This window comes from Hipposideros armiger, unplaced genomic scaffold (assembly GCF_001890085.2).
Source record: "Hipposideros armiger isolate ML-2016 unplaced genomic scaffold, ASM189008v1 scaffold_286, whole genome shotgun sequence".
Taxonomy (NCBI): Eukaryota; Metazoa; Chordata; class Mammalia; order Chiroptera; family Hipposideridae; genus Hipposideros; species Hipposideros armiger.
Genome location: NW_017731636.1, coordinates 2,302,325 through 2,327,742, shown reverse-complemented (window position 1 = coordinate 2,327,742; position 25,418 = coordinate 2,302,325). Strand labels below are relative to the sequence as shown.

Genomic DNA, 25,418 nt, shown 5'->3' with positions numbered 1-25,418 from the left:
GACCACATAGGATGTTTTCAGTTTTTATCATTACAAAGATCTATGAACATTTTTGTCTTTGTAGCCCAGGACACATGTGCTCACATTTCTCTAGGGTAGGGGTTGGCAAACTTTTGAGACTGAAGAGCCGCCAAGGGTCAGCAAACTGCGGCTTGCGAGCCACATGCAGCTCTTTGAGTACGTACATGTGGCTCTGAAGTAAAATTGAAAATGAAAAAAAAGATCAGTTCATTTATAAAATTTTTAAAGGACATTATTCACATAATGGTGATTATGTAAAAATATATTTATTGATCTCTAATAATTTTTAAATTGTTGTGAGGGACAGGATTGGCTCTTCCGGGGGTCGGCAAACTTTTGAGACAGAACGTACCCAAAGAGTCGCATGTGGCTCGTGAGCTGCAGTTTGTCAACCCCTGCTCTAGGGTATATGTCTAGGAGTGGAACTGCTAGGCTGTAGGACATGCATATCTTCGGTAGACCATGCCAAACTGTTTTCCAAATAGTTATACCAGCTTATAGCAGGGAATGAGAGTTCTTCTTGATCTACATAACCACCAACAGTTGGTATTGTGAGACTAAAAATATTGCCAATTGGGGAGTATATTGTGGTATCTTATCATGGTTTTAATATGCATTTCCCTAATTATGAATGACATTGTAGGACTTTTCATCCTTATTGACCATTTGAGTAATTTATCCTTTGGAAGTGCTTGGTCAAATTCTTCTGCTTATTTTTCTACTATATTGTCTGTCCTTTTTTTATTAATTTGTATTTTTATGTATATTTTGGTTATGAGTCCTGTCTGTGGGATATGTTCCACTGATCTTCTCCTATTCTGTGTCTTGCTTTTCACTTAAAGCATCATTTAAAAAATCTTTTATTGGGTGGTCGGTTGGCTCAGGTGGTTAGATTGCAGGCTCATAACACCACCGTTGCCGGTTTTATTCCCACATGGGCCACGGGGCTGCTCCCTCCACAACTAGATTGAAAACAACGACTTGACTTCGGGCTCAGCTGCGTCCTCCACAACTAGATTGAAAAACAATGGCTTGACCTGGAGCTGATGGGTCCTGGAAAAACATAGTTCCCCAATAAAGTTTTTTAAAAAAACCACAACTTTTATTTTTGAGTTTTGGATTTATAGAAAAGTTGAAAAAATAGTAGAAAGAGTTCCTGTCTGCTCTCAGACTGTCAGCCTGCCCAGCTTCTAGTTTGCCCCTCTTATCCTTCACCCAGCTTTCCCTTGTGTGAACATCTTACATAATAATACAGGGTTGTTGGAAAAGTTATGATGCATTTCTGCAACGAAAAACATAGAAAAAATACGTCATGACTTTTCCGACAACCTAATAGAATTGGATTGGACATAATTTTTTTAAAGGCCCCAATAGTAAATAGTTTAGGCTTTTTCAGTCACATGGTCTCTGTTCCAACTACACAACTCAGCTTTTGTAATGTGAAAGCAATCATAAACCATATAAGGTGAATGGGTGTGATTGTGTTCCAACAAGACTTCACTTACAGAAGCAGGTATTTGGACAGGAACATGCCCTCCTCTTCCCCTCCTTTATTCCCATTAGCTGGATTGTAGACGTTATGGAGGAAGCAGGACCAGCTATGCTGGATCATGAGATGGTAGCCATGTTTTAAGGATGAGAGAGCAATTATATTCAAAGAATGTAGGTTCATGGGTTCCTCAGGATTTTTTACATGAGAAATAAACATTCTTCTTGTTGAATCTATTGTTGTTTGGGGATTTTGTAACAGTAGTTTATACTGCATACTACCATGCCTAGTTTGAGCTGGTTTTCTATCTCATGCCACCAAAGGAGCTTTGACTAATATAGACAATAGTAGGAATTTGGGCTCTAAAGAAAAGAATTGTTCTGAACATTCTTCTATGGGCAGTTGATGAGCTCAGTGTTTGACTTTGTCTCCTATATCTGGTCAGTTCTGTCTTTCCAAAATTGGAGAATAATAAGGAGGTTTCACTGATCTGCTAATGTGCAGAGTGGTATTTCTCAAACTTACTTGACTGATTGGAAACACTTTTCCATACCTTTTTTACTGAGCACCTGCGACATCCCACATACTCTGGGAGTCATCATGGAGAAAGATGAATTGAACCTTGGTGTTCCCCTTTCCTATAAAGGCAGGTGTACAACCTACAAGGGGACACAGAGGTAAGGGGGATTAATTGTCTGTGTGTGTGTATGATTCATGAATTGTTCTCAGATGATTTTAAATTTATTGACCAGAAATAAGCAGAGGGGAAAAAAAGAGGTTTGGGGCTTTTAGTTAAAAGGAATAGTATGGGCAAAAACATCACAATTTCTTGATGTACAGGTCACAAATACAAGTATGCAAGAAGTGTAAATACAGAGGGTGCCCAAAAAACGTATATACATTGTAAGACAGGAAAAAATGGTATTAAAATTATGCTGATGGTAACCACTTTGAGCACCTCTTGTAATTGCAGAAGTCAAACGTGACTTGTATTCATCTTTCGTTATTGGTATAAAGTATTACAGTTCTAATACAGTTTTTTTCTTCTTAAAATGTGTATACAAAAAGTAAAAGAAATAAAGGAAAAAAAAACAATAAAAAATAACAACAACAAAATGTGTATACATTTTTTTGGCACCCTCTGTGTATTTACTTGTATAACATATCTTTATTTCTGTTTCCAGTTCCCTTTTCCTCTGGGTGATAGAAAGTTAATCTTGGTAAATTTGTTCTTTTTCTCTCTTTTCCCCAGGTTGCTCTAAGTCCTGGGAGTGGAATGGAGGGCATTGCTTAGTGCCAGGTCAGGGAGCACTTGGTACTTGCTATTATTTATTCAGGCTGGCACCCACTGGGACAATCTCCCTCCTGTGATACTGGAACTCAGTCTGAACAGCTGCTAATTTGTTCCTGGCACAATATTGTGATTTTTTTTCCCAACAAGTCCATCTTCCCTCCATCCTCCAATCTGTCAGAAACTTGTTCTGGCTGACTTAATAGGAAAAAAAAAGAAGGAATATACTGGAAGGTTATGAGGTAGCTTATAGAGTCAATGGAGGAGCTGAAGAAGCAGACATTGATAAGTTGGGAACTAAAGAAGGATCCAGGTTAACTCTTTAGGATCTCTAGTAGAAATGAATTAGTACAGCAATTTTCAGGTGTAGTTGCTGCATTAAAGATTCAGGTTTATGGGAGTGTGGCCTAGATTAGGCCTCATTACCCTTCTTCTACTAGTGGTGGTTGGTGCACTTGGACTATTCCCCCAAATGGAACTAATGAAAGTTCCTTAAAAGAATTACGGAGTTCCATGGCACAGACTGCTTATTTTCTACCAAACATCTTTTTTCTCATTCTTCCTCACCAAACCACATTCTCTGCTAAAAATAGATATTTTCTTGCTTGTCTTTCAGATGGGTAGGAGTGGCCTGTGATGTAACCCAAAGCTCAATAAATGGTGATTGAGGGTGGATAATGAATTAATGAAGAGAATGTAAATAGCTTCAATGTTGAGAGAATTTTTTGGCAGTAGTTTCTAAAGTAAAAAATAATATAACATTTACTCATCATTAACACTTCTTAGGGACAGATGCAGTTTGTGCTCCCCCTTCTTGACTTTCTGCAAGGAGACAGAAGAAACAGGTAACAGAGTATAACTGCCTCCTGGGAGTATAACTAGGTGGCTGGAGAACAGAAGATAAAGACTGACTTGCCATTGTATACCCTTTGTGGTTGCTGGTCTCCAAAATGGTCCTCAACAATCACAGCCTCCTGGTACTCACAGCCTTGCAGAATCCTCTTCTGCATTGTACTGGGGTTGGTCTGTCACCAATAGAATGGCAGAATTGATGGTATGTCATTTCTGAGATTACATTACAAAAGACACTCAGGCTTCAGTCTCGGTTTCTGTCTCTCCCTCTGATACCTCTTGCCAATAGCCACATGAATGAGTTCTCAGCTGAGGCTACAGTCTCTGACGACTGGGGCTAGAGGATCTGCCCTAAGCTCACTTAAGTTGTTACTGGCAGGAGGCATCAATTCCTCAGGGCAGATTATGACATGGTTTTCCCTGGGGGAGGAGAAAGAGGGAGGGCGAGAGGGAGGTGTGTGTGGGAGAGGGAGAGAGAGAGAGAGAGAGAGAGAGAGGTCAGGACACTGTGAACAAGGCAAAAGTTATTCAGGGGAAACTGAAGTTCTGAAACTCCAGGATAATTCAGGGATATCTTTGCTGTGTAATTGTCATTTGGTGAAAAAAATAAATTTTTTCATTCATTTGGGACCTGGTGGATGTCCCTAGATTTGCAACTGACTGCTGCCAAACAACTTCCCTGTATTGTATTTTGAAAAATGACTGTATTAAAGGATTTAACATTTTCCACTCTGGCATTGTTGTTGGGGAGTCAGGATATCAGGTTTCTAGTCCCAGTTCTGCTCTTAAATAGCTGTGTGACTTTGGGTAAGTTTCCCTCTCTAGACGTGTATTTCATATTTGGGAAATAAGGATTAGATTGGGATCTTCTTTTCATCTGTGAAAACCTGGAATTTTATTCAACAGCCTGGGGTAGTGGAAAGAGCTACATTTTAAGTCAGTCTAGGTCTCCAACAATTACTGGCTTGGATACATGAGTTTATTCATCTATAAAATGGGGTAATAATGTTTATATTGAAAAGCTCATTTATTCATTCAGTGTTTATTGACCACTTATATACTACACGCTGGGATCATGGGATGAACAATCTCGACAAACTCCCTGCCCTCAAAGGTCTTACTTTTTGTATTACTTTATTACTTACAAATTACCACAAACAGTGGCTTAAAACAAATGTATTATGTTTACAGTTCTTGAGGACAGAAGTCTGAAATGGGGCTCACTGGAATAAAGTCAAGGTGCTTTTGGTTTGCCTGATGTTTCTGACGGTTGCATTGAGGTTATGCATCTTCAGCAATTGTGGGGCAATACTACAGACGTGAAGGGCACCTTCGATATAGGTGTCTTATAATGGGTGATGTTTACCGTGATCACTTGGTTAAGGGGTGCCTGCCAGGATTCTCCAATGTAAACTTACTATTTTCCCCTTTGTAACTACTCAATATTTTAGGGGAAATTATTTTGAGACTGCAGATATCCTGTTTCTGCTTAAACTTTTTCTTAGGTTTTTACTTTATCCGTTTGAACTAAATTTTACTGTCTCAAGGAGCAGGAAGACCAGCGTTATTCCAGAAAAAGAAAGCTAGGGGAGAGCAGGTTGACAGGGGCTAGCTCCTGTAAGAATTAAAGAAAGACCCGAGCAATCAAGCGCCGGAGAGCCGTCCGTTGCCCTGGAAACGGGGTCCTTCCGCCCCGGGTGCCGCCATCTTGTGGCGCCAGCCTGGGCCCAATCGGCGACTGCGCGGTGGCCGGAGGCGGGGCGGCGGTGCTCGGCGCGGCCTGTGGCTCTCTTCAGTCCTGGTCATGGAGGTCCTTGCTGTCCGCGTGCTTGTGCTCCTGCTGTTCGGGACCTGGGCCCCGATGCCGGGCAGCGCCTCTCCCGAGGCACCGCCACTGGTTAACGAGGACGTGAAGCGCACGGTGGATCTGAGTAGCCACCTCGCCAAGGTGACGGCCGAGGTGGTCTTGGCGCATCCGGGTGGCAGTTCCACGTCCCGCGCTGCCTCCTTCCTTCTGGCCTTGGAGCCGGAGCTCGAGGCCCGGCTGGCGCACCTCGGCGTGCAGGTGAGTGAGGCGGGCCTCCACCGCTCCGAGCGCCTGTCCTCTGAGCCCAGGCGGCGGGCTGGCAGCTCCTCTGCTGTGGACACGTCAGCATAAGCCTGCTTTGGCGTGGTCTGCATTTGTCTGCCGAGGGAGCATCTCTAGGTCCGCCGTTGCGGCCCCGCGCTGGTGACATTGGGCGGAGCGAACGTACTGGCCCTAGTAATACGAAAATAATAACAGCCTTAGCTAAGGGTCTAGTATGCAGCACATGTGTACCTTCATTTCTCACGATTTAGCAAGATGGCGGCACGCGGGGGGAAGAAGGACCCCGTCTCCAGGGCAACAGGCGACTCACGGGCGCCTGATTGCGCGGGTTTTCTTATGTCTGATTCTTAGATTGGAGGACAAATAAGTGAGTTATAATGATTTTATTTCTCTAATTCAGTATGTGGCCTTTTGTAGGTGCTTCTTACTAGATGTCATCCAATACAATCAGACATGTAACAGGTTCTTTGTTTAATTTTGTAATCGTTTGTAATCGTTAATATAATACTTTTTTTTTTAAGATTTTTTTATTGGGGGAAGGGGAACAGACAAGTTGCTATCCTTTTTGTTCTTTAGTCTAGTTGTGGAGGACGTTGCTTCACTGGCTTAAGTTGGCACCATCATTGCGCTCTTCCTGGGCGAGGCATATCAGTCTCTGGCTTCTGGATGGCAGCTCACAGTGGCTGCTGGCTGCTCACGCTGGCTGCTGGCTACACATGGTAGCCCATGGCAACCCACTGCAGCAGGGGCTGCAGCCTACAGCAGTCGCAGGACACTAGGCAGCCCATCTCCAGCTTGAGCTGTTATTCAGCATCTTAGCTCTAGAGGGCAGTGTCACTGGCCCTCATATGTGGGATCCGAACCGGGGCCCTCTGGTGTCCCAAGCCAGCTCTTAACCAGTGCACCACTCGGCCGGCCCTTTAATACACTTCTTAAGGTTGCTAATGAATGCTTTTAAAAATTTTATCCTTAGTTTTAAAAATCATACAAGTGATATAAGCCCCTTTAAACTGTACGGAAAAGTAAAGTCCAGTTCTCTCCCTTCCTTCTACCGGTTCTCATTCTTACACTTCAGCTCTTAAGTTTGCTTGTGTCCTTATAGGTATTTCAGTGGAGACTCAGCGAAAGAAAATGTTGGCTTTGGGAATAGAGGGCATATACAAATACAGAACTTTTTATTACAATTTTCATTAGATAACCTCCATTAAGTGATCACCCAATTATTAAGAGAATAGTCATTATAGTGTCATATTTCTTCTAAGCACACCTTGCTTACTGACGAAATCTGAAGCTATAAAGCTGAGTTTATTATAGAGATTATACTTCTGAAATGACTCTTGTTCTCATTCATGTTTTTTTTTATTTTATTTTATTTTTATTTTTTATTGGGGGAAGGGGAACAGACAAGTTGCTATCCTTTTATTCTTCAGTCTAGTTGTGGAGGACGTTGCTTCACTGGCCCAAGTTGGTACCATCATTGCACTCTTCCTGGGCGAGTCAGATCAGTTGCCGGCTTCTGGACGGCCGCTCACTGAGGCTGCTGGCCGCTCACGCTGGCTGCTGGCTACATACGGTAGCCCATGGCAACCCACCTGCCGTCAGTGGTGACTCAGGGCAGCCCAGCTCCAGGTTGAGCTGTTGTTCAGCATCTGAGCTGTAGATGGCAGTGTCACTGGCCCTCATATGTGGGATCCGAACCGGGGTCCTCTGGCGTCCTAAGCCAGCTCTTAACCAACGTGCCACTTGGCCGGCACCCCATTCATGTTTTGTCCATGATGAAATGCTCAGTTCTACTCAAAGGTTTGTGGACAGATGGATTAGAACTTCATTTAAATTTGTGTTGCCACATTTGAATGTTTTGAATTTTAAATCCCATTTTAAGTTCTGATTTAATGAGGTTGCCACAGTATAATAAGACTATAGCAGAAGGTAACTGATTTTGCCATCATGCTGGAGAATGCTTATAAGCTGGGTTACTGTACTGATTCTTTATTGAGAATTTATTTTGTGTCACTGTTGTGGCAGGTATTTTAAGTACATTCTCATTTAACCCTTATAACAACCCTTGAGGTTTAGATTTTACTGCAGGTGAGGAGTCTGTAGTTTGGGAGGCTAAGTTGTTTGTTTAACCAACCCTATGTGAGGTTTAGAGTGGTGAGTGAGTCAGGGATTAAGTTAGGTTTGTTTCAAACTGTGAGTGTTCTTTACTGTCCCACATCGCCTGTTCTGGCCTAGGTGACTGTGAGATAGGGTTGTGTTGGGGTATAATACCTGTATTCTCATCACCAGGTATATTCAAAATTGTTTGTTAATTTTGTCCAAGAGAAAGACCAGTTCAATGGATATATGTGCTCCTTTATATCCCTATTCTAATGGGGAATGTAACTGGATAATACACTTAACAAAGAGGTATATTTCCAACATTTGATTTGGAGGCTTTGGTGAGGTTGCTACAAATTTTTTCGTAGCCATACTATTGGGGGGGAAAAAAGGAACCTATTCTGGTATTTTGCAGACTCAGTTTGCAAGCTTCTGAATTTGAATTCCAACCCCAACTGAAACAATTCAGAGATGCCTGGAGAGCTTTTAAAGCCCAATTCAACAGCCTCTGCTTAGTTCTCATTCTCAAAAAAAGAAAAATTTTCATTGGATTATCTTCAACCCTACATATAGAATATTAGGAACTGGTAAAAGGGATGGTGGTAATTATTGACAAGGAGCCAGTGGTTCCTCATCTTACTATCAAGGGCCCATCTTATTATTTTTCCTCTTATATGGATACTATATTTGAAATATTTTCTCTCTAATCTTTTATTAAATAATACTATTTCTTAAGAGTGATACGCATGAGTACTAGAATGTTCCCATTGTGATAAGATTCTAGTCAAAGTAATGAAACTTGTTATTTTTATTAGCCTGCACAACTTTATTGAGGATAATTATATGATGACTTGTAGGCTTTTTGAAATATTAAAAATAGCTTCCTCATGATAGCTTTGTATAACCTGTTGGTAATTAGTGCTTTAGTGTTAAAAGGTAGACGTAATTTTTTTTCTTTCGGTGGAGGTTGGGTTGGCAAAGAGATAGGTGGTATGTGTAAGTTTTCTCCTTATAGTTTGTTCTGTAGTCTCATGATTTGAGGTGCCTACTGTTTCTCAGACCCTGCAGCCTGTTGGAGTTAACATCCTTTTCCTGGTTACATATACTGCTGCAGTGAAGGATAAGAACAAGGGAGTGTTTCAAACAGTGGACATTGGCTCATTCTCTCCAAGGACTTTTGCCACTGCAAACTTCTTTTGTGCAAGTAAAAACAATTTTGGTCATGCATGAGACTTCTATAACAATAAATAGCAGTATTTATTTTCTGTGTATTTGGATGTAAATGAAGAAGAAAATGCCCAGAAGGAAGCCTTTTTGGCCTTTATATTTGGAAGTGTAAAGTGTATTTGGAGGTGTAATTTTTATTTGTAAGTGTGTATTTGCTCATTCAGGAAAATATTTTGTATTTATAAAGCTTATTATACAGCTTATTCCATGCAAAAGTAAGTCCTTGACAATGTTCTTGTGTTTCAGATGAAAAGACAATTGTTACTGAAACCACAATTCAATCTTTAAAAAGTTCTTGTCATTTGAACATTTTAATATGGACATTCTGAGGCTGTTGGTTAATTGTTGACTCAAAATTTAAATGCCAAAGACAAAAAAGAATAATCTCCTTTGTCCTTTTATAGGTGAAGGGAGAAGATGAAGAAGAGAACAATCTGGAAGTACAAGAAACCAAAATTAAGGGTAAAAGGTAAGCTAACGAACAGTCAGAATATCTGTATCTGCCTCTTCTTGTTATATCCTATTAGGATTGGATCATAAGGTAGGAGAGTTGCTTAGGAAATGCCTGGTATATTAGAGGCTGTTGCAATTAATATAGTGTGTGGTAGCAAGCAGCAGGATATAATATATTCTGGACCCATTTATGATGTCTTTTCTGATAATTAATACTGAAATTGGATTCCCCAGTGGCAGTTTGTTTTACAACAAGAAAGTAATTACTTTCCATACCAGGTCTCTAATCTAGGTGGGGACTACGAATCCCCAACCAATAGATGGGGAACCAGTGAGAACTCCAAGCTATTTGCCTCAGCAGATATCCTCCCATCAATGGCTGACTACTATCCTGTTTTTCAAGGGGCAGATATCTCTCCCTACTCCCACCTCTGTACCTCATTTTATAAGACTTCAGAGCATGAAAAGTGAAGCTTCTTTGCAGGAGGTAGTCTGAACTCTATGAAGGCCGGGTTTAGATTTACCTTGTTCTCTGCTTTAACCTCAGCACAGCCTGGGACCTGGCACTTATTATTTATATTGATAACTTTATTAAGGATATTTTTCAAATACACATGAAAGACAGGACAAATTATATAAAGAATATCTATATGTCTCATCTCCCAGCTTCAGTTATTAGTATTTTGAATGGTATGTATTAGGCACTAAAATATTTGTTGAATGAATGATGTGGGGAGAAGAGATGTTTTTAGCTTGGTGATTTTTACTGAAGTAAACATCCTACAATGCCCAGGACAGGTACCCCCTCCTAACAAAGAACTGTCCACCCTGAAATGTCAGTAGTGCTAAGGTTAAAAAAACCTTGCTTCAGCTTATGCTGTTGTTTATCATAGGAAGAAATTAAAAAATTGGTTATTGACCAGCAAATCAGTGTGCCTTACAACTGGCAGTTCCTATGCGATTCAGAAAACGTTAAATTGGGCCTCCCTGCTTGGCAGAGTTTCAAAAACTTTTTTCTCATTCATTTTGAATTTTTTAAAAATAATGAGAAGCTGATCTAACAATAACTATTTTCTTTTTTTTTTTTAAAGATTTATTTTTTTATTGGTGAATTGGGGGGATGGGAACAGTGCTGGGGAATTGGGGGACGGGGGACAGACAAGTTGCTGTCCTTTGTTCTTCAGTCTAGTTGTGGAGGATGTTGCTTCACTGGCCCAAGTTGGCACCATCATTGCGCTCTTCCCGGGTGAGGCAGATCAGTCGCCGGCTTCTGGACAGCCGCTCACTGCGGCTGCTGGCCGCTCACGCTGGCTGCTGGCTACACACGGTAGCCCATGGCAACCCACTGCCACAGGGGCTGCAGCCCACGCCGTCGCCGGTGACTCACAGCAGCCCAGCTCCAGGTTGAGCCGTTGTTCAGCATCTTAGCTCTAGAGGGCAGTGTCACTGGCCCTCGTATGTGGGATCCGAACCGGGGCCCTCTGGCATCCCAAGCCAGTTCTTAACCAATGCGCCACTTGGCCGGCCCTAACATGAAAATTTTAAATGAAAATTAAGGTGGGAGTGACACCAACAGATTGTGTTGGTGGGCTGGAGGAGGATAGAAATTAGGAAATTAATTAGGAAGAGATTCAACAATCTAGGCCAGGGGTTGGCAAACTTTCGAGACGGAAGAGCCGCCTGGGGTCAGCAAACTGCAGCTTGCTAGCCACATGAGGCTCTTTGGGTACGTACATGTGGTTCTGAAGTAAAATTAAAAATGAAAACGAAACGATCATAGTTTTATTTATAAAAATTTTAAAGGATATTATTCACCTAATGGTGATTATGTAAAACTATATTTATGGCTCACGAATCATTTTTAAATTGTTGTGAGGAACAGGATTGGCTCTTCCAGGGGTCGGCAAACTAGAGACGAATGTACCCAAAGAGCGGCATGTGGCTTGCGAGCTACGGTTTGCTGACCCCTGACCTAGACAAAAGATAATGGTTTGAATTGAGGAGGCAATGGAAAGCCAGGAAGGGATGGATTCGAAAGACATTCTAAGGTAGGATAAACCTGATATTGGGGATAGTGTAGTGTGAGGCATCAGAAAACGCCTGGGATTTCTAATTTAGAGTGATTAGACGGTAGCAGTATTACCATGTTTCCCTGAAAATAAGATCTAACTGGAAAATAAGCCCTAGCATGATTTTTCAGGATGCTTGTAATATAAGCTACCCCAAACATAAGCCCCAGTTAAGATTGTCAGCCAGACATGACTGTTTGAATAAATGTAGATTTTTGTACATGAATAAGCAAATAAATGTAGATTGTTGGAGCAAAAATTTATATATAAGACCCGGTCTTATTTTCGGGGAAACACGGTAATAGAGATAGGAAATTGGTATCATGAATGATATTGGATATGTTGAATTGCCAGTGGGATGGTCAGTAGAGTTTCTAGTGAACATTTGAAATTTTGAGTTTAGAGCTCAGGACAGAATGGGATGAGAACTTGAAGCCAAGAATTGGTTAAGAGTGTTTCAGGGGAAGGTATAGGGCTTATATTTTGAGTAGGTACTTCAGGATAGTGTTATAAGTATAATGGTGTGACTGATGAAGACATTTAAGAACTCTAAATACCATAGAAGCATGTTAAAATGCTTTTAGTTTTCCATTTATGGTTTCTGGGTATGTAAAGAATGGGTCTCCTTGTGTAGAAACTCAGATTCATTTTTTTTAGTTAATACTCTGAATTTTAGTAGTTCCCAGGCCATCTCTTTTTCTTTAAAATGCTAGAAGCTTTATTTCTTTCTGGTTATGAGAGTAATAACAAGCTCATTATAAAACGTATTAGAAAAAAACAACAAAATGAAGCTTACCTTCCTACCCTAAGATAGTTACTATTAAATATTGCATGTCGCGTTCATTGAAATATTTTTTTCACATACATTTGTATATATTTTTTTAAATGGAATCATACTGTATTATTTATAAATTGATATGTTATTTACATTGTCCATGGAAATGTTTAATATATATGTAGATCCAACCATCTTTTTTAGTGGCTGCCAATATTCCATTGTGTGGCTCTCTAATGGAGTGTTTTTAACTATTATCTTGTTGTTGGACATGTAGGTTGTTTTACACTCTTTTATTATTATAAACAACCTTGAGATGAACATCCAAATATTTGTCTTAAAAGGCTTACATTTATTTGTTAAAGGTTATCTCTTTAACTGCTTTCATCTTGGGTACAAAATTTTGCTGTGACTTTTGAGTTGTTAGGTCTGTTTTTAATTTCCTTAATCTCTTAATTCTCTTGCCTTGTTCTTCCTGCAGTGGGAGATTCTTCATGGTTAAGCTCCCAGTTGCTCTTGATCCTGGGAACAAGATTTCAGTCATTGTGGAAACAGTCTATACCCATGTGCTTCAGCCATATCCAACGCAAATAACCCAATCAGAGAAACAGTTTGTGGTGTTTGAGGGCAACCACTATTTCTACTCTCCCTATCCAACAAAGACACAAATGATGCGTGTGAAGCTTGCCTCCCGAAATGTAGAGAGCTATACCAAGTTGGGGAACCCCACGCGGTCTGAGGACCTCCTGGATTATGGACCTTTCAGAGACATCCCTGCCTATAGTCAGGTAAGCTCAATCTAGCCCATCCTTGTCTACTTCAGAGAATGTCTTCTAGAATGACTACTAGTTGATAGGCTTGGGTGGTGTGGGGTGTGTGGAAAACCAAGATCATGCGTCAGTTTTTTAACCTGCTATGGAATGACTCCATGGGGTCACCTTTCTCATTTTGGGAGTACCGATAGAGGCTGGGAGTTTAGGAAGACTTTTTAAAGGAGGTAGCATTTGGACAGTTGGAGGAGAAGAAAACAGGTATTCTGGGCAGAGGCAATAAGAGGACCAAAGGCTTAGAGATGGGGGAACGTGTTGTGTGCTGACTAGTGTGGGTGGAGTAGCTGCTGTGGGTGGTAAAGCTGGCTGCATTGCTGAGCCTGGAGGTTGGGCCTTAAAGGAAGAGGGAGCAATTAAGGCTTAAAAAAGGTTTTATGAAAAATTTCAAACATATGCAAAAGTATAGAGAATAGTATAACAAGCTCCCATATACCCATCTCTTAGATTCAGGGGTTGGCAAGATATTATCACACTTCCTTCAGCTATCCCTTTTTTCTTCATTTTTTGCTATAATAATTTAAAGCAAATCTTAGGAATCATGTCAGTTCACCCTATCATCTCTAAAATATATGGATATTTAAGACATTTATAATTTCTTTGCATCTCTTTGTGTTGAGAACATATGCTAAGGATGTATAGTCAAATTAATTTGTTCTAATGTCACTTGCAATAATTGTTCCTCTGTTTTCTTGCTCTCAACTGTCAGTTTGACACAGTGCTGTTTGTTCATTTTGGGTTGCTTTCAACTTAAGAATCTTTTTTATTGATTTAATATTTTGAATATAAAGAAATGAATATTGCACAGTTAAAATTATGTAACAAGGAATAGTCAGAGAATTCTTATTTCCACATGTCCCTTCTATCTGTTCTCCTTAGAGGGCGTTTATATTAGTTTTGGTTATTTTTCTAATGTTCCTTTTTAGAAGTAGTTGCAGATTTGTAGTAAATGTATTCATATTACCCCATTTCTCAAAAAGTAGCACCCTGTATGTTCTGTGGTACTGTGAGGTTAGGGGTAGTGACAGACGTCCTTTCTGTCTTCTGGAGTAGATGCAATGTAGTGCAGAGCCCTCGGACCATGTGCCAGTGGGAATGATGGGCTAATCTCTCAGTTATGTTTCCTCTAACTGCATATTTATTTCTTTTTCTTACTTAAAATATGTTCATATTGGGATAGAGGTTTGGTTATCTCCTACCTAGACTTTTAAAATTTGAAACTTTTGGATTTTGGACTTTCCTTCATTTTAAGTTAATGAAATGCTCATGACAGACTATTTGGCAAATACAGAGGAAAATCTGACATCAATTCACATCCACTTTTGACATTTTAGTAGCTGAGTTATTTCTTTCTAAGGATAGAGGCTTTTTAGTGTAGAGATCATATTACATAAAGCAATACTTTGGTCACTTAGAATATTCTCTAAATGTTTTACATTACTGTTGTCAACCATTTTTAATGGCCATTTAAGATCCTATGATTTGATATCCTGTTGTTTATTTGCCAAGTTTCCTGTAGTTGGACAGTTAGTTTTTTTCTATTTAACAGTATAATGTTCATCTCTTCACATAACTTTATTCTCAGAGTAGATTTTCTGAGGTAAGTTTTCAAATCAAAGCATATTAATATTTTTAAATCTTTTACTGTGTATTGCCAAATGTTTTTTAAAAAGATTTAGCCAATTTGTTAATGGCACCAGCAGTATGAAACTGCCAGTTTCCTCATACCCTTGCCAGTATTGGTATTAAATGCTATCAGATATGATTATCAATGAAGATGAACCCTAAAAAATAATCTAGTCACAGAGTGAGTGAATAAAATAGAGCTGTAAGAATTAATAAAATATACCTTATTATGTCCTTTTCATGGACTTTTGGAGAAGAAAGTTGTTTTTCTGGTTCTTTTGACCTTTTAGATTCCGTTTCTGTAGGGTTCTAGGTGTGTATTCATAGAAGGGCACTTGAATTACTTAATGACCAGAAAGATTTATTAATACTAACCTTAGTGGTAAAATTGGCAAAGAAGTGGGGGAATTGCTAAAGGTGTACCCTCTTAAATTCTTTTGGACTTACTACGTAGGAGTACAGAGCCAGAACTTCTGCACAGTTGAAGACCTAGTATTGCCACTTAGATTTATGACTTTGGACATGTCAGTGAAAACTGCTAGGCCTCAGGTTTTGTTTTTTGTTTTTTGTAAAATGGGGATAGGTAGTACTTTATTGTGTTGTTTTGAGGATTAAATGAGATAAGGTGCTTATTTAGAGCTCATAAAAGAATGTCTGACACATACATACATACATGTTAGCTCTATAGATATTAGCTTTGAAAGTCTCTCTCCTGTGAATTTTTTCAGATAAGCCTTCTGCAGGTTAGAAAAATCCAGTAATGCTATGTATCACCCTCAATTTTGAGTTTATTTGCTAGCTCAAGGGTTAGAGGTTGAGACTCTGTTAAATTTTTAAAATTAGCTATTATATATATTTTCTTTTCAGAGTTTTTATTTATTTACAATTTAAGATTTTATTTATTTTAAAACTAAAAATTAAAAGCAGTTTAAAAAACTCATTGTAGAAATTTGGAAAATAAAAACTGCAAGGAGAGAATTGACTGGAACTTCAGGTCAAAATGGCGGAGTAGGTAAATGCTGTGCTTATCTCCTTCTACAACCACATCAGAATTGCAACTAAATTATACAACAACCACCCTTGAGAACCACCTGAAGACTAGCTGAACAGAACTCCTGCAACTAGGGATATAAAGAAGCCATGTCCAGACTGGTAGGGACAGAGACAAGAAATGGGCTGGCCGCACACCCACATGTGGTAAGAATCAGGAAGGATAGATCAACTGTGGCGGTCCCTCCTGAGGAGTGAAACGTCCCTCCCCCACACCAGGCTCTCCACCAATACCAGAAAGAGTCGTCCCCACAACATCTGGCTGTGAACATGAGGGGGAATTCTGTCCATATAAGATAGAGGGGTTCAGGAATTTCAGGCATTCCTCTTAAAAGGCCCCACATGGACTTCCTCGCTGATGAACTCATTGGCTGTGAGCTCCAGTGCTGGGGCAGAAGCTCGATAAGTGCCAGGGACATATAGGGAGGAACTGAATTGTCTGGCTTAGGAAAAGGACTGGAGGGACAGCTCTGGCCAGGACAGAAGTGCTGACAGGCGCCATTGTTCATTTGTTGAACTCTTCCTCCATCCAGCCTGCAGATGCAGATAGACACCAAATCTGAGTGTCCATCAAACTGACCCCACCCTGGTGATTCCCTGAGAACCTGCCCCACACAACTTGCTCACAGGCCAGAACCTCTTTCAGCAGCTGTTAGTCACAAGCGGCTGGCTTTGACTTGCACTGTGGACTTCCCTAAAATATCTGAAAGATTCGCAACCCCCAAACAAACAGCAGCTGGCCTTGGTGTACCCTGTATCTCTTGCCAAGTGAGCTGCAGCTTGGCTGTAGTGGCAGCCGGCCTGGGTTTGCAGCATAGCCTCTCCCAGGTACCACCAAGCCCAGCACAAGCAGTGGCTGATCTGGGCCTGCACCAGAGCCCCTCCCAATAGGCCACAAAACGAACACTCCCAGTGGCCGGCTTCAGTCCACACAAAATCACCAATTAGTTCCATAAACAACACACAAAATGGTGGACTCAGCAGGAACCAGAGCCCCACAGTAATGAAACCCACTCCGTAGGATCAGCCCCTGCACAAGATTATCAGCTGTAGTAACAACCCGTCCTCATAGCCAGTTAGTCTGAGGGTCATTCCCACTCACTGATGTGCCAACAGCAGTCAAGGCTCAACTACAACTGAGGGGCACATAAAACCCACATAAGAGACACCCTTGGAGCACCCTGGCTCAGGTGACAAGGCAGACTGTACCACTGGACATCAATATAAGTCCACCCTGCCAAGACTGGGAGGCATAGCACATCTACCTAATCCATAGAAATAAACACAGTGAGGCCAATAAAATGATTCAAAAAAACATGTCCCAAATGAAAAAACGAGATAAAACTCCAGAAAATGAACTAAACGAGATGGAGGCAAGCAATCTACATTTCAAAACATTGGATATAGGAATACTCAATGAACATATGGGGAGAATAGATGAAATCAGTGGGAACTTACACAAACAAGTAGAAACCATAACTCTTCATTTTGAAATGAAGAGTACGATAACTGAATTGAAGACTACATTAGATGGAATGAACAGCAGATTAGATGAAGCAGAAGATAGCATCAGCGATTTGGAAGATAAAGTATCAGAAAACACCCAATCAGAAGAACAGAAAGACAAAAGAATTTTTAAAAATGAGGATGGTTTACAGGACTTCTGGGACAACATCTAATGTACAAACATTTGTATCATAGGGGTACCAGGAGAGAGCAAGGGATTGAAAACCTATTTCATCAAATAATGACTGAAAACTTCCTTAACCTGGCAAAAGAAATACTCGTAGACACACAAGTCCAACAAGTGTGGAGAGGCTCAAGATGAAGCAAATGAGGCCCACACCAAGACACGTCATAGTAAAAATGCCGAAGGTTAAAGACAATCTAAAAGCAACAAAAGAAAAGCAGTTAGTTACCTACAAGGGAGCTCCTATAAGACTCAGCTGATTTCTCAACAGAAACTTTGTAGGTCAGAAGGAATCATCATGAAATAGTCAAAGCGATGAAAAGCAAGGACCTACAACCAAGATTACCCAGCAAGGCTGTCATTTAGAATCAAAGGACAGATAAAGAGCTTCCCAGACAAGAAAAAGTTAAAGGAGCTTATCATTACTAAATCAATGTTATAAGAAATGTTAGCGGGACTTCTTTAAGATGAAAAATAAAGATCAAAATGAATAATAAAACGGCAATGACCACATATCGATCAACAATTACTTTAAATGCAAATGAATTAAATGCTCCAGTGAAAAGATATAGGGTGGCTGAATGGGTAAGAAAACAAGAATAATATATATACTGCCTACATGAGACCCACTTGAGATCAAAAGACACACAAACTGAAAGTAAAGGCATGGAAAAAGATATTTCATGCAAATGGACATGAAAAAAAAGCTGGGTTAGCAATACTTATATCAGACAACATAGACTTTTAAAAGCAAAGGCTAGTGGGCTGGCCGAGTGGCTCAGTTGGTTAAGAGTTCGCTTAAGAGTTTGAGCTTTGAGCAACAGTGGTTCGAGTCCAGCCCGAGCTGAGCAGCCGCTGAGCTGCCAACAGGTAGCAGGATGGCTCAGCTAAAAAAAAAAAAAAAAGCAAAGGCTATAATAGGAACATAAAGATAAAGGGATCAATCTAACAAGCAGATATAACCCTTGTAAACATTTATCCACCCAATATAAGAATGCCTAAATGTGTAAAGCAAATATTGATGACATAAAGGGAGAGATTGACAGCAGTACAGTCATAGTAGGGGACTTCAACACCCATTGACATCAATTGATAAATCATCCAGGGAGAAAACAAGGAAACAGCAGCCTTAAATGATACATTGCACCAGATGGATTTAACTAATACTTTTAGAACATTTCATCCCAAAGAAGCAGAATTCTCTTTAAGTGCACATGGAACATTTTTTGGAATAGACTACAGAACAAGTCTCAGTAAATTTAAGAAGATCAAAATCATACCAAGCATTTTCTCCAATCATAGTGGTATGAAACAAGAAATCAATTACAGGAAGAAAACTGGAAAACACAAACACGTAGAGGTTAAATAGCATACTCCTACTAAACAATGAATGGGTTAACGAGATCAAGGAAGAACTCAAAAGAAGCCTTGAGACAAATTATAATGAAAACACAATAATCCCAAATTTGTGGGACACAGCAAAATTAATTCTAAGAGGGAAATTCATAGCCATACAGGCCTACCTCAAGAAACGAAAAATAATCAAACAATCTTACCTAAAAGAAGGAACTAGAAAAAGAGCAAACAAAGCTCAAGGAGAGTAGAAGGAGGGAAATAATAAAGATCAGAGCGAATGTAAATAAAATAAAAGCTAATAAAATAAGGCAATAGATCAGTGAAACCAAGAGCTGGTTCTTTAAAAAGATAAGCGAAATTCATAAACCTTTAATCAAACGCATAAGAAAAAGAAAGGACTCAGATAAATAAAATTAGAAATGAAAGGGGAGAAGTGACAACTGACACCACAGAATACAAAGGATTATAAGAAAATACCATTAACAGTTATATGGCAACAACTCGGACAACCTGGAAAAATGAATAAATTCCTAGGAACAAAATATTTCAACTGAATTAAGAAGAAACAAAATCTGAACAGACCGATAACTACTAACGAATTTGAATCAGTAATCAAAAAACCTTCAACAAACGAAAGTTGGACTCGATGGCTTCACGGGTGAATTTTACCAAACATTCAAAGAATTAACACCTGTCCTCAAACTATAGTAATACCTTGGTTTGCAAGCATAATTCGTTCTGGAAACAAACTACTTGTATTGCAAGACATCACTTGTTTACCATGTTAAAATGTATTAGAAATGTTTGCTCGTCTTGTGGAACACTTGCAAACCAAGTTACTTGCAATCCAAGGTTTTACTGTATTCAAAAAAACTCAGGAGGGAAGGCTCCCAAGCTCATTTTATGAAACCAGTATTATCCTGATTTCAAAACCAAACAAAGACACTATGAAAAAAGAAAATTACAGGCCAATATCCCTGATGAATATAGAAATAAAAATCTTCCACCAAATATTACAGAGCAAATTCAGCAATACATTAAAAAGATATACCGGGGCCGGCCGAGTGGCGCATTGGTTAAGATCTGGCTTGACATCAGAGGGCCCCGGTTCGGATCCCACATATGAGGGCCAGTGACACTGCCCCTCTACAGCTAAGATGCTGAACAGCAGCTCAACCTGGAGCTGGGCTGCCGTGAGTCACCGACGTAGGCTGCAGCCCCTGCTGCAGTGTGTTGCCATGGGCTACCGTGTGTAGCCAGCAGCCAGCATGAGCGGCCAGCAGCTGCAGTGAGCGGCTGTCCAGAAGCCGGTGACTGATCTGCCTTGCCCAGGAAGAGTGCAATGATGGTGCCAACTTGGGCCAGTGAAGCAACGTCCTCCACAACTAGACTGAAGAACAAAAGGACAGCAGCTTGTCTGTTCCCCTTCCCCCAATTCCCCTGCGCTGTTCCCATCCCCCAACTCCTCCAATAAAAATCTTTAAAATAAAAACCAACAAAAAACAAAGATACACCACGATCAAGTGGGATTATTCCTGAGATGCAAGGTTGGTTCAGTATCTGCAAATCAATTAATGAGATACACCACATAAACAAAATAAAGGATAGAAGTCATGATTGTATGAATAGATGCAGAAAAAGCATTTGACAAAGTTTAACATCCATTTACTTTTTTTAGATTTTTTTTTTTTTAAGATTCTTTATTGGGGAATTGGGGGAGGGAAACAGTGTTGGGGAATCGGGGAAGGGGAACAGACAAGGTGCTGTCTTTTTGTTCTTCAGTCTAGTAGTGGAGGACATCACTTCACTGGCCCATGTTGGTATTATCATTGAGCTCTTCTCAGGTGAGGCAGATTGGTCGCCGGCCACTGGACGGCTGCTCACGGTGGGTCTTGGCAGCTCATGCTGGCTGCCGACTGCCAGCCACTCATGGTAGCTTATGGCAGCCCACTGCATCCTACGCCGTCACTGGCGACTCATGGCAGTCCAGCTCCAGGTCAAGATGTTGTTCACCATCATAGTTGTAGAGGGCACAGCGTCACTGGCCTTAATGTGGGATCTTCCCTGCTGCTCAAGAGCTGGCATCCCAAGCCAACTCTTAAGCAACGCGCCGCTTGGCTGGCACCCATTTATGATAAAAACTCAGGAAAGTGAGAATAGAGGGAACCTACCTCAACATAATAAAGGCCATATATGACAAACCCATAGCTAAAATCATGCTGAGTGGTGAAAAACCAAAAGCGGTTTCCTTAAGATCAGGAATAAGAGAACGATGTCTATTTTCACCACTTCTATTCAACATAGTATTGGAAGTCTTAGTGCAGCAGTCAGATAAGACAAAGCAGTAAAAAAAGCTTCCATTTGCCTGATATCTAGTGGAGGAGTGGCAGCTCGGAAGGCCCAGGGACATGCAGAGAAGGACTGAGTTGTATGAATTTGGAGTGGGAGCTAGCGGGACAGGTGCCATTGTTGTCTTGTGTGGAGCCTGACACATGTGTGGCCTACGAGAGGGGACCATCTTCTCAGTGTTAAACCCTCCCTAAAGGACCAAGTTGGGACCGTTAAACCCTCCCCAAAGGACCAAGCCTGGGACCACATTGGTCCGGTGGAATCCACGTGTGTGCCCTGCCTTGGTGACAACCTGGGTACCCCCCTCCCCCACACAACTGGTGCTACATCACCCAGGGCAGCCTGGGAAACATTTGCTGTTGGGCAGTAACCCAAGACCTGTGCCTCAGTGTCTCCTGGGCAGCTCTCGGGAACCTGAGGGCCTGAGATGGGTGGAGGCTGGCTTTGGTGTTCTCAGGACTTTTTTGTGGGGTTGTAATGGACCCAGCACTATTGAATTGACTTTTTTTTTTTTTTAAAGATTTTTATTGGTGAATTGGGGGGATGGGAACAGTGCTGGGGAATTGGGGAAAGGGGAACAGACAAGTTGCTGTCGTCTTGTTCTTCAATCTAGTTGTGGAGGACGTTGCTTCACTGGCCCAAGTTGGCACCATCATTGCGCTCTTCTCTGGCGAGGCAGATCAGTCGCCGGCTTCTGGACGGCCGCTCACTGCGGCTGCTGGCCGCTCACGCTGGCTGCTGGCCACACACGGTAGCCCATGGCAATCCACTGCCACAGGGACTGCAGCCCACGCCGTCGCCGGCGACTCACGGCAGCCCAGCTCCAGGTTGAGCTGTTGTTCAGCATCTTAGCTGTGGAGGGCAGTGTCACTGGCCCTCATATGTGGGATCCGAACCGGGGCCCTCTGGCATCCCAAGCCAGTTCTTAACCATCGCGCCACTCGGCCGGCCCTGAATTGACTTTGAAGAAACCACTGACCACGCCCTGATCTCCCTGGATACCTTCCCCGCCCACTTAGAGCTGCATAACCAGGGGCATTCTGTGCAACTGGGTGGCTGGCCTCATCTCAGAAGCCGTGGAGGCCTTTTGCAGCAGCAGAGGACCCACAACAGCTTGGGCAGATTTTGGTGGGCAGTGACCCAAAACCTGCACTGTAACCACTCTTGAGCTGTTCTCAGGGATTAGCTAGCCTGAGGCATGCGGTGGCTGGCTGTGATGTTCTCAGGATGCTGTGTGAAGTGGTCACAGACTGGGCACTGGCTAAAGAACCGAATCTGCATTTAATTTGTAAAAACCACTGGCCACGTCTTGTGGACTCCCTGGGCCTCTGTCCCGCCCAGCTAGTGCTGCATCATTGAGGGCACTCTCAACACCCACTAAGCCAGCCCAGTTTGCGCACCTGTAGAGGCTCTTTCAACGAATTGGGCCTTATGGGCAGCCAGCAGGTGGCAATAGGCCTAGGGGACCATGGGCCTTTTGCTAAGCTGCCTTAGGCCCACTACTTGGTGGCAGCCGGCCTCGATTCACAGTGAGGCCACCCTGACATTCCTTCAGGTCCAGCATAGGCAGCAGCTAACCATATATAGCTTTGTGGTTCCTATTAGGTAACTGCATGCCTGTCACAGTCAAGGCTGAAATTGGGCTGCATAGGATCTTCTCCCAAGAGACACCAGAAACAGCACACCCAGAGGTCAGCTTTAGACCACACCATAGCATTACCTGGTTAGTCGTACAAGCAGCACTCCTAAAAGGGGTGGGTCTCAACAGGCACAAGAGCCCACAGGGACAAATTCTCCTCTGAGGGGTCAGCCTCCACACAGCATCTCGTAGACTGGGTGTAGCCAGTCCTCACAGTCAGTCGGCCTGGGACTCAGTCCCATCCACTGATGCACCAAGAGCAATCAAGGCTCAACTACAACAGAAGAATACACAAAACACACTCGAGGGACACTCCTGGAACACACACATGGGATCAGGGAGACTGCTCCATTGGACCACACAGGACACATACTACATAAGGCCACCTGACAAAGACTGAGAGACATAGGAGATCTACCTTATGCATAAAAGCAAACAGAGAGGCAGCCAGAATGAGGAAACAAGGAAATATATCCCAAATAAAAGAACAGGAGAAACCTCCAGAAATAGAACTAAATGAAATGGAAGAAACCAACCTACCAGAGACAGAGTTTAAAACACTGGTTATAAGAATGCTTAAGGAACTTGGCGAGAATTTCAACAGAGATAGTAAGCATAAAGAAGGACATAGAAACCATAAAAAAGAAGCAGTCAGAAATAAAGAAGACAATAACTGAAATGAAGAATACACTAGAAGGAATCAGCAGCAGATTAGATGAAGCAGAGAATCGAATCAGTGATTTAGAAGACAAGGTAGCAGAAAACACCCAATCAAAACAACAAAAAGAAAACATAATAAAAACAATGAAGATAGTTTTAAGGAACCTGTTGAACATCAAGCATAACAACATTCCCATCATAGGAGTACCAGAAAAAGAGGGAGCTAAGGATCAAGAACCTATTTGAAGAAATAACGAGTGAAAACTTCCCTAACCTGGTGAAGGAAATACACATACAAGCCCAGGAAGTGCAGAGAGTCCCAAACAGGATGAACCCAAACAGGCTCACACCAAAAAACATCATAATAAAAATGCTAAGGTTAAAAACAAGGAGAGAATCCTAAAAGCAACAAGAGAAAGACAACTAGTTACAAGGGATCTCCCCTAAGACTATTAGTGGGTTTCTCGACACAAACTTTGCAGGTCAGAAGGGAGTGGCAGGAATTACTCAAAGTAATGGAAAACAGGGGCCTACAACCCAAAATACCCGCAAGGCTATCATTCAGAATTGAAGGACAGATAAAGAGCTTCCCAGAGAAGAAAAAGTTAAAGGAATTCATTATCACCAAGTCAGTATTATAAGAAATGTTAAGAGGACTTTAGTCAGGAGAAAGAAAACAAATGAAAATAAAAAATATGAATAATATGGCAATAATTATATATCTATCAATACTTTAAATGTAAATGGATCCAATGCTTCAATCAAAAGACATAGATGGCTGAATGGATAAGAAAACAAGACCCAGGGCCAGCCAAGTGGCTCATTTGGTTAAGAGTGCGTGCTTAACTTAGCAGCAGGGTTGCCAGTTCGACACCCATATGGGGTGGTGGCCTGCGTCCCTCCGCAACTAGGATTGAACACAGCATCTTGAACTGAGCAGGCGCAAGCTGCCGACACACAGCCGGGTATCTCTGTGCAACAAGGTTTCCGATTCAACATCATATGGGATGGTTGGCTGCATCCCCCAGCAACTAAGATTGAACACAGCACCTTGAGCTGAGCAGGAGAAAGCGGCCGACGGGTAGCCAGATGGCTCAGTGTGTAGCAAAGTTGCCAGTTCGACTCCCGCATGGGATGATGGACTATGTTCCCCTGCAACTAGATTGAAAGCAGCGACTGCACTTAGAGCTGAGCTTGCACCCTCCACAACTAAGATTGAAGGACAACAACTTGACTTGAAATTGATGGGTTCTGGAAAAACACAATGTTCCCCTTCCCAATTCCCCATCACTGTTCCCCTCCCCAATTCCCCAATAAAAATCTTCAAAAAAACAAAAACAAAAAAACAAAAAAAAACAAAACCCGTGCATATGGTGTGTACAGGAGATCCACCTCAGATTGAAAGACACACAGAGACAGTAAAATTATGGAAAAATATTTCACACAAATGGAAATGAGAAAAAAGTTGGGGTAGCAACTTTAAATACGTTAACACAAAGACTATAATAAGAGACAAAGAAGGACATTAAATGACAATCAAGTGATCAATCCAACAAGAAGACATCTCCCTAGTAAAGATGTACCCAGCATAGGAGCACCTAAATATAGTATAAAGCAAATATTGAGTGACATAAAGGCAGCAACGATCAACAATAACAATCATAGTAGGTGTCTTGAACACACTATTGATGTCAATGGACAGATCTGACAGACAAAATCAACATAGAAACAGCGGATTTAAATGACACACTAGACCAGACAGATTTTTTTTTGAAGATTTTTATTAAAAATATAGCTAACAGGGCCGGCCGAGTGGCGCGATGGTTAAGAACTCGCTTGGGATGCCAGAGGGCCC

At 41.5% G+C, this 25,418-nt stretch overlaps 1 protein-coding gene across 1 annotated transcript in view; it reads left to right on the top strand.

The window, feature by feature from the left end:
• The first annotated feature begins 5,382 nt into the window (after window positions 1-5,382).
• RPN1 (ribophorin I) overlaps window positions 5,383-25,418 on the top strand; it is a 37,517-nt gene continuing 17,481 nt past the window's right edge. Inside the window, exons 1-3 of the mRNA XM_019658665.1 lie at window positions 5,383-5,718; window positions 9,474-9,538; window positions 12,848-13,154. Of these exons, the coding sequence (XP_019514210.1) occupies window positions 5,458-5,718; window positions 9,474-9,538; window positions 12,848-13,154 (633 nt within the window). The 5' untranslated portion in view covers window positions 5,383-5,457. The remainder of the gene's footprint in view (window positions 5,719-9,473; window positions 9,539-12,847; window positions 13,155-25,418) is intronic.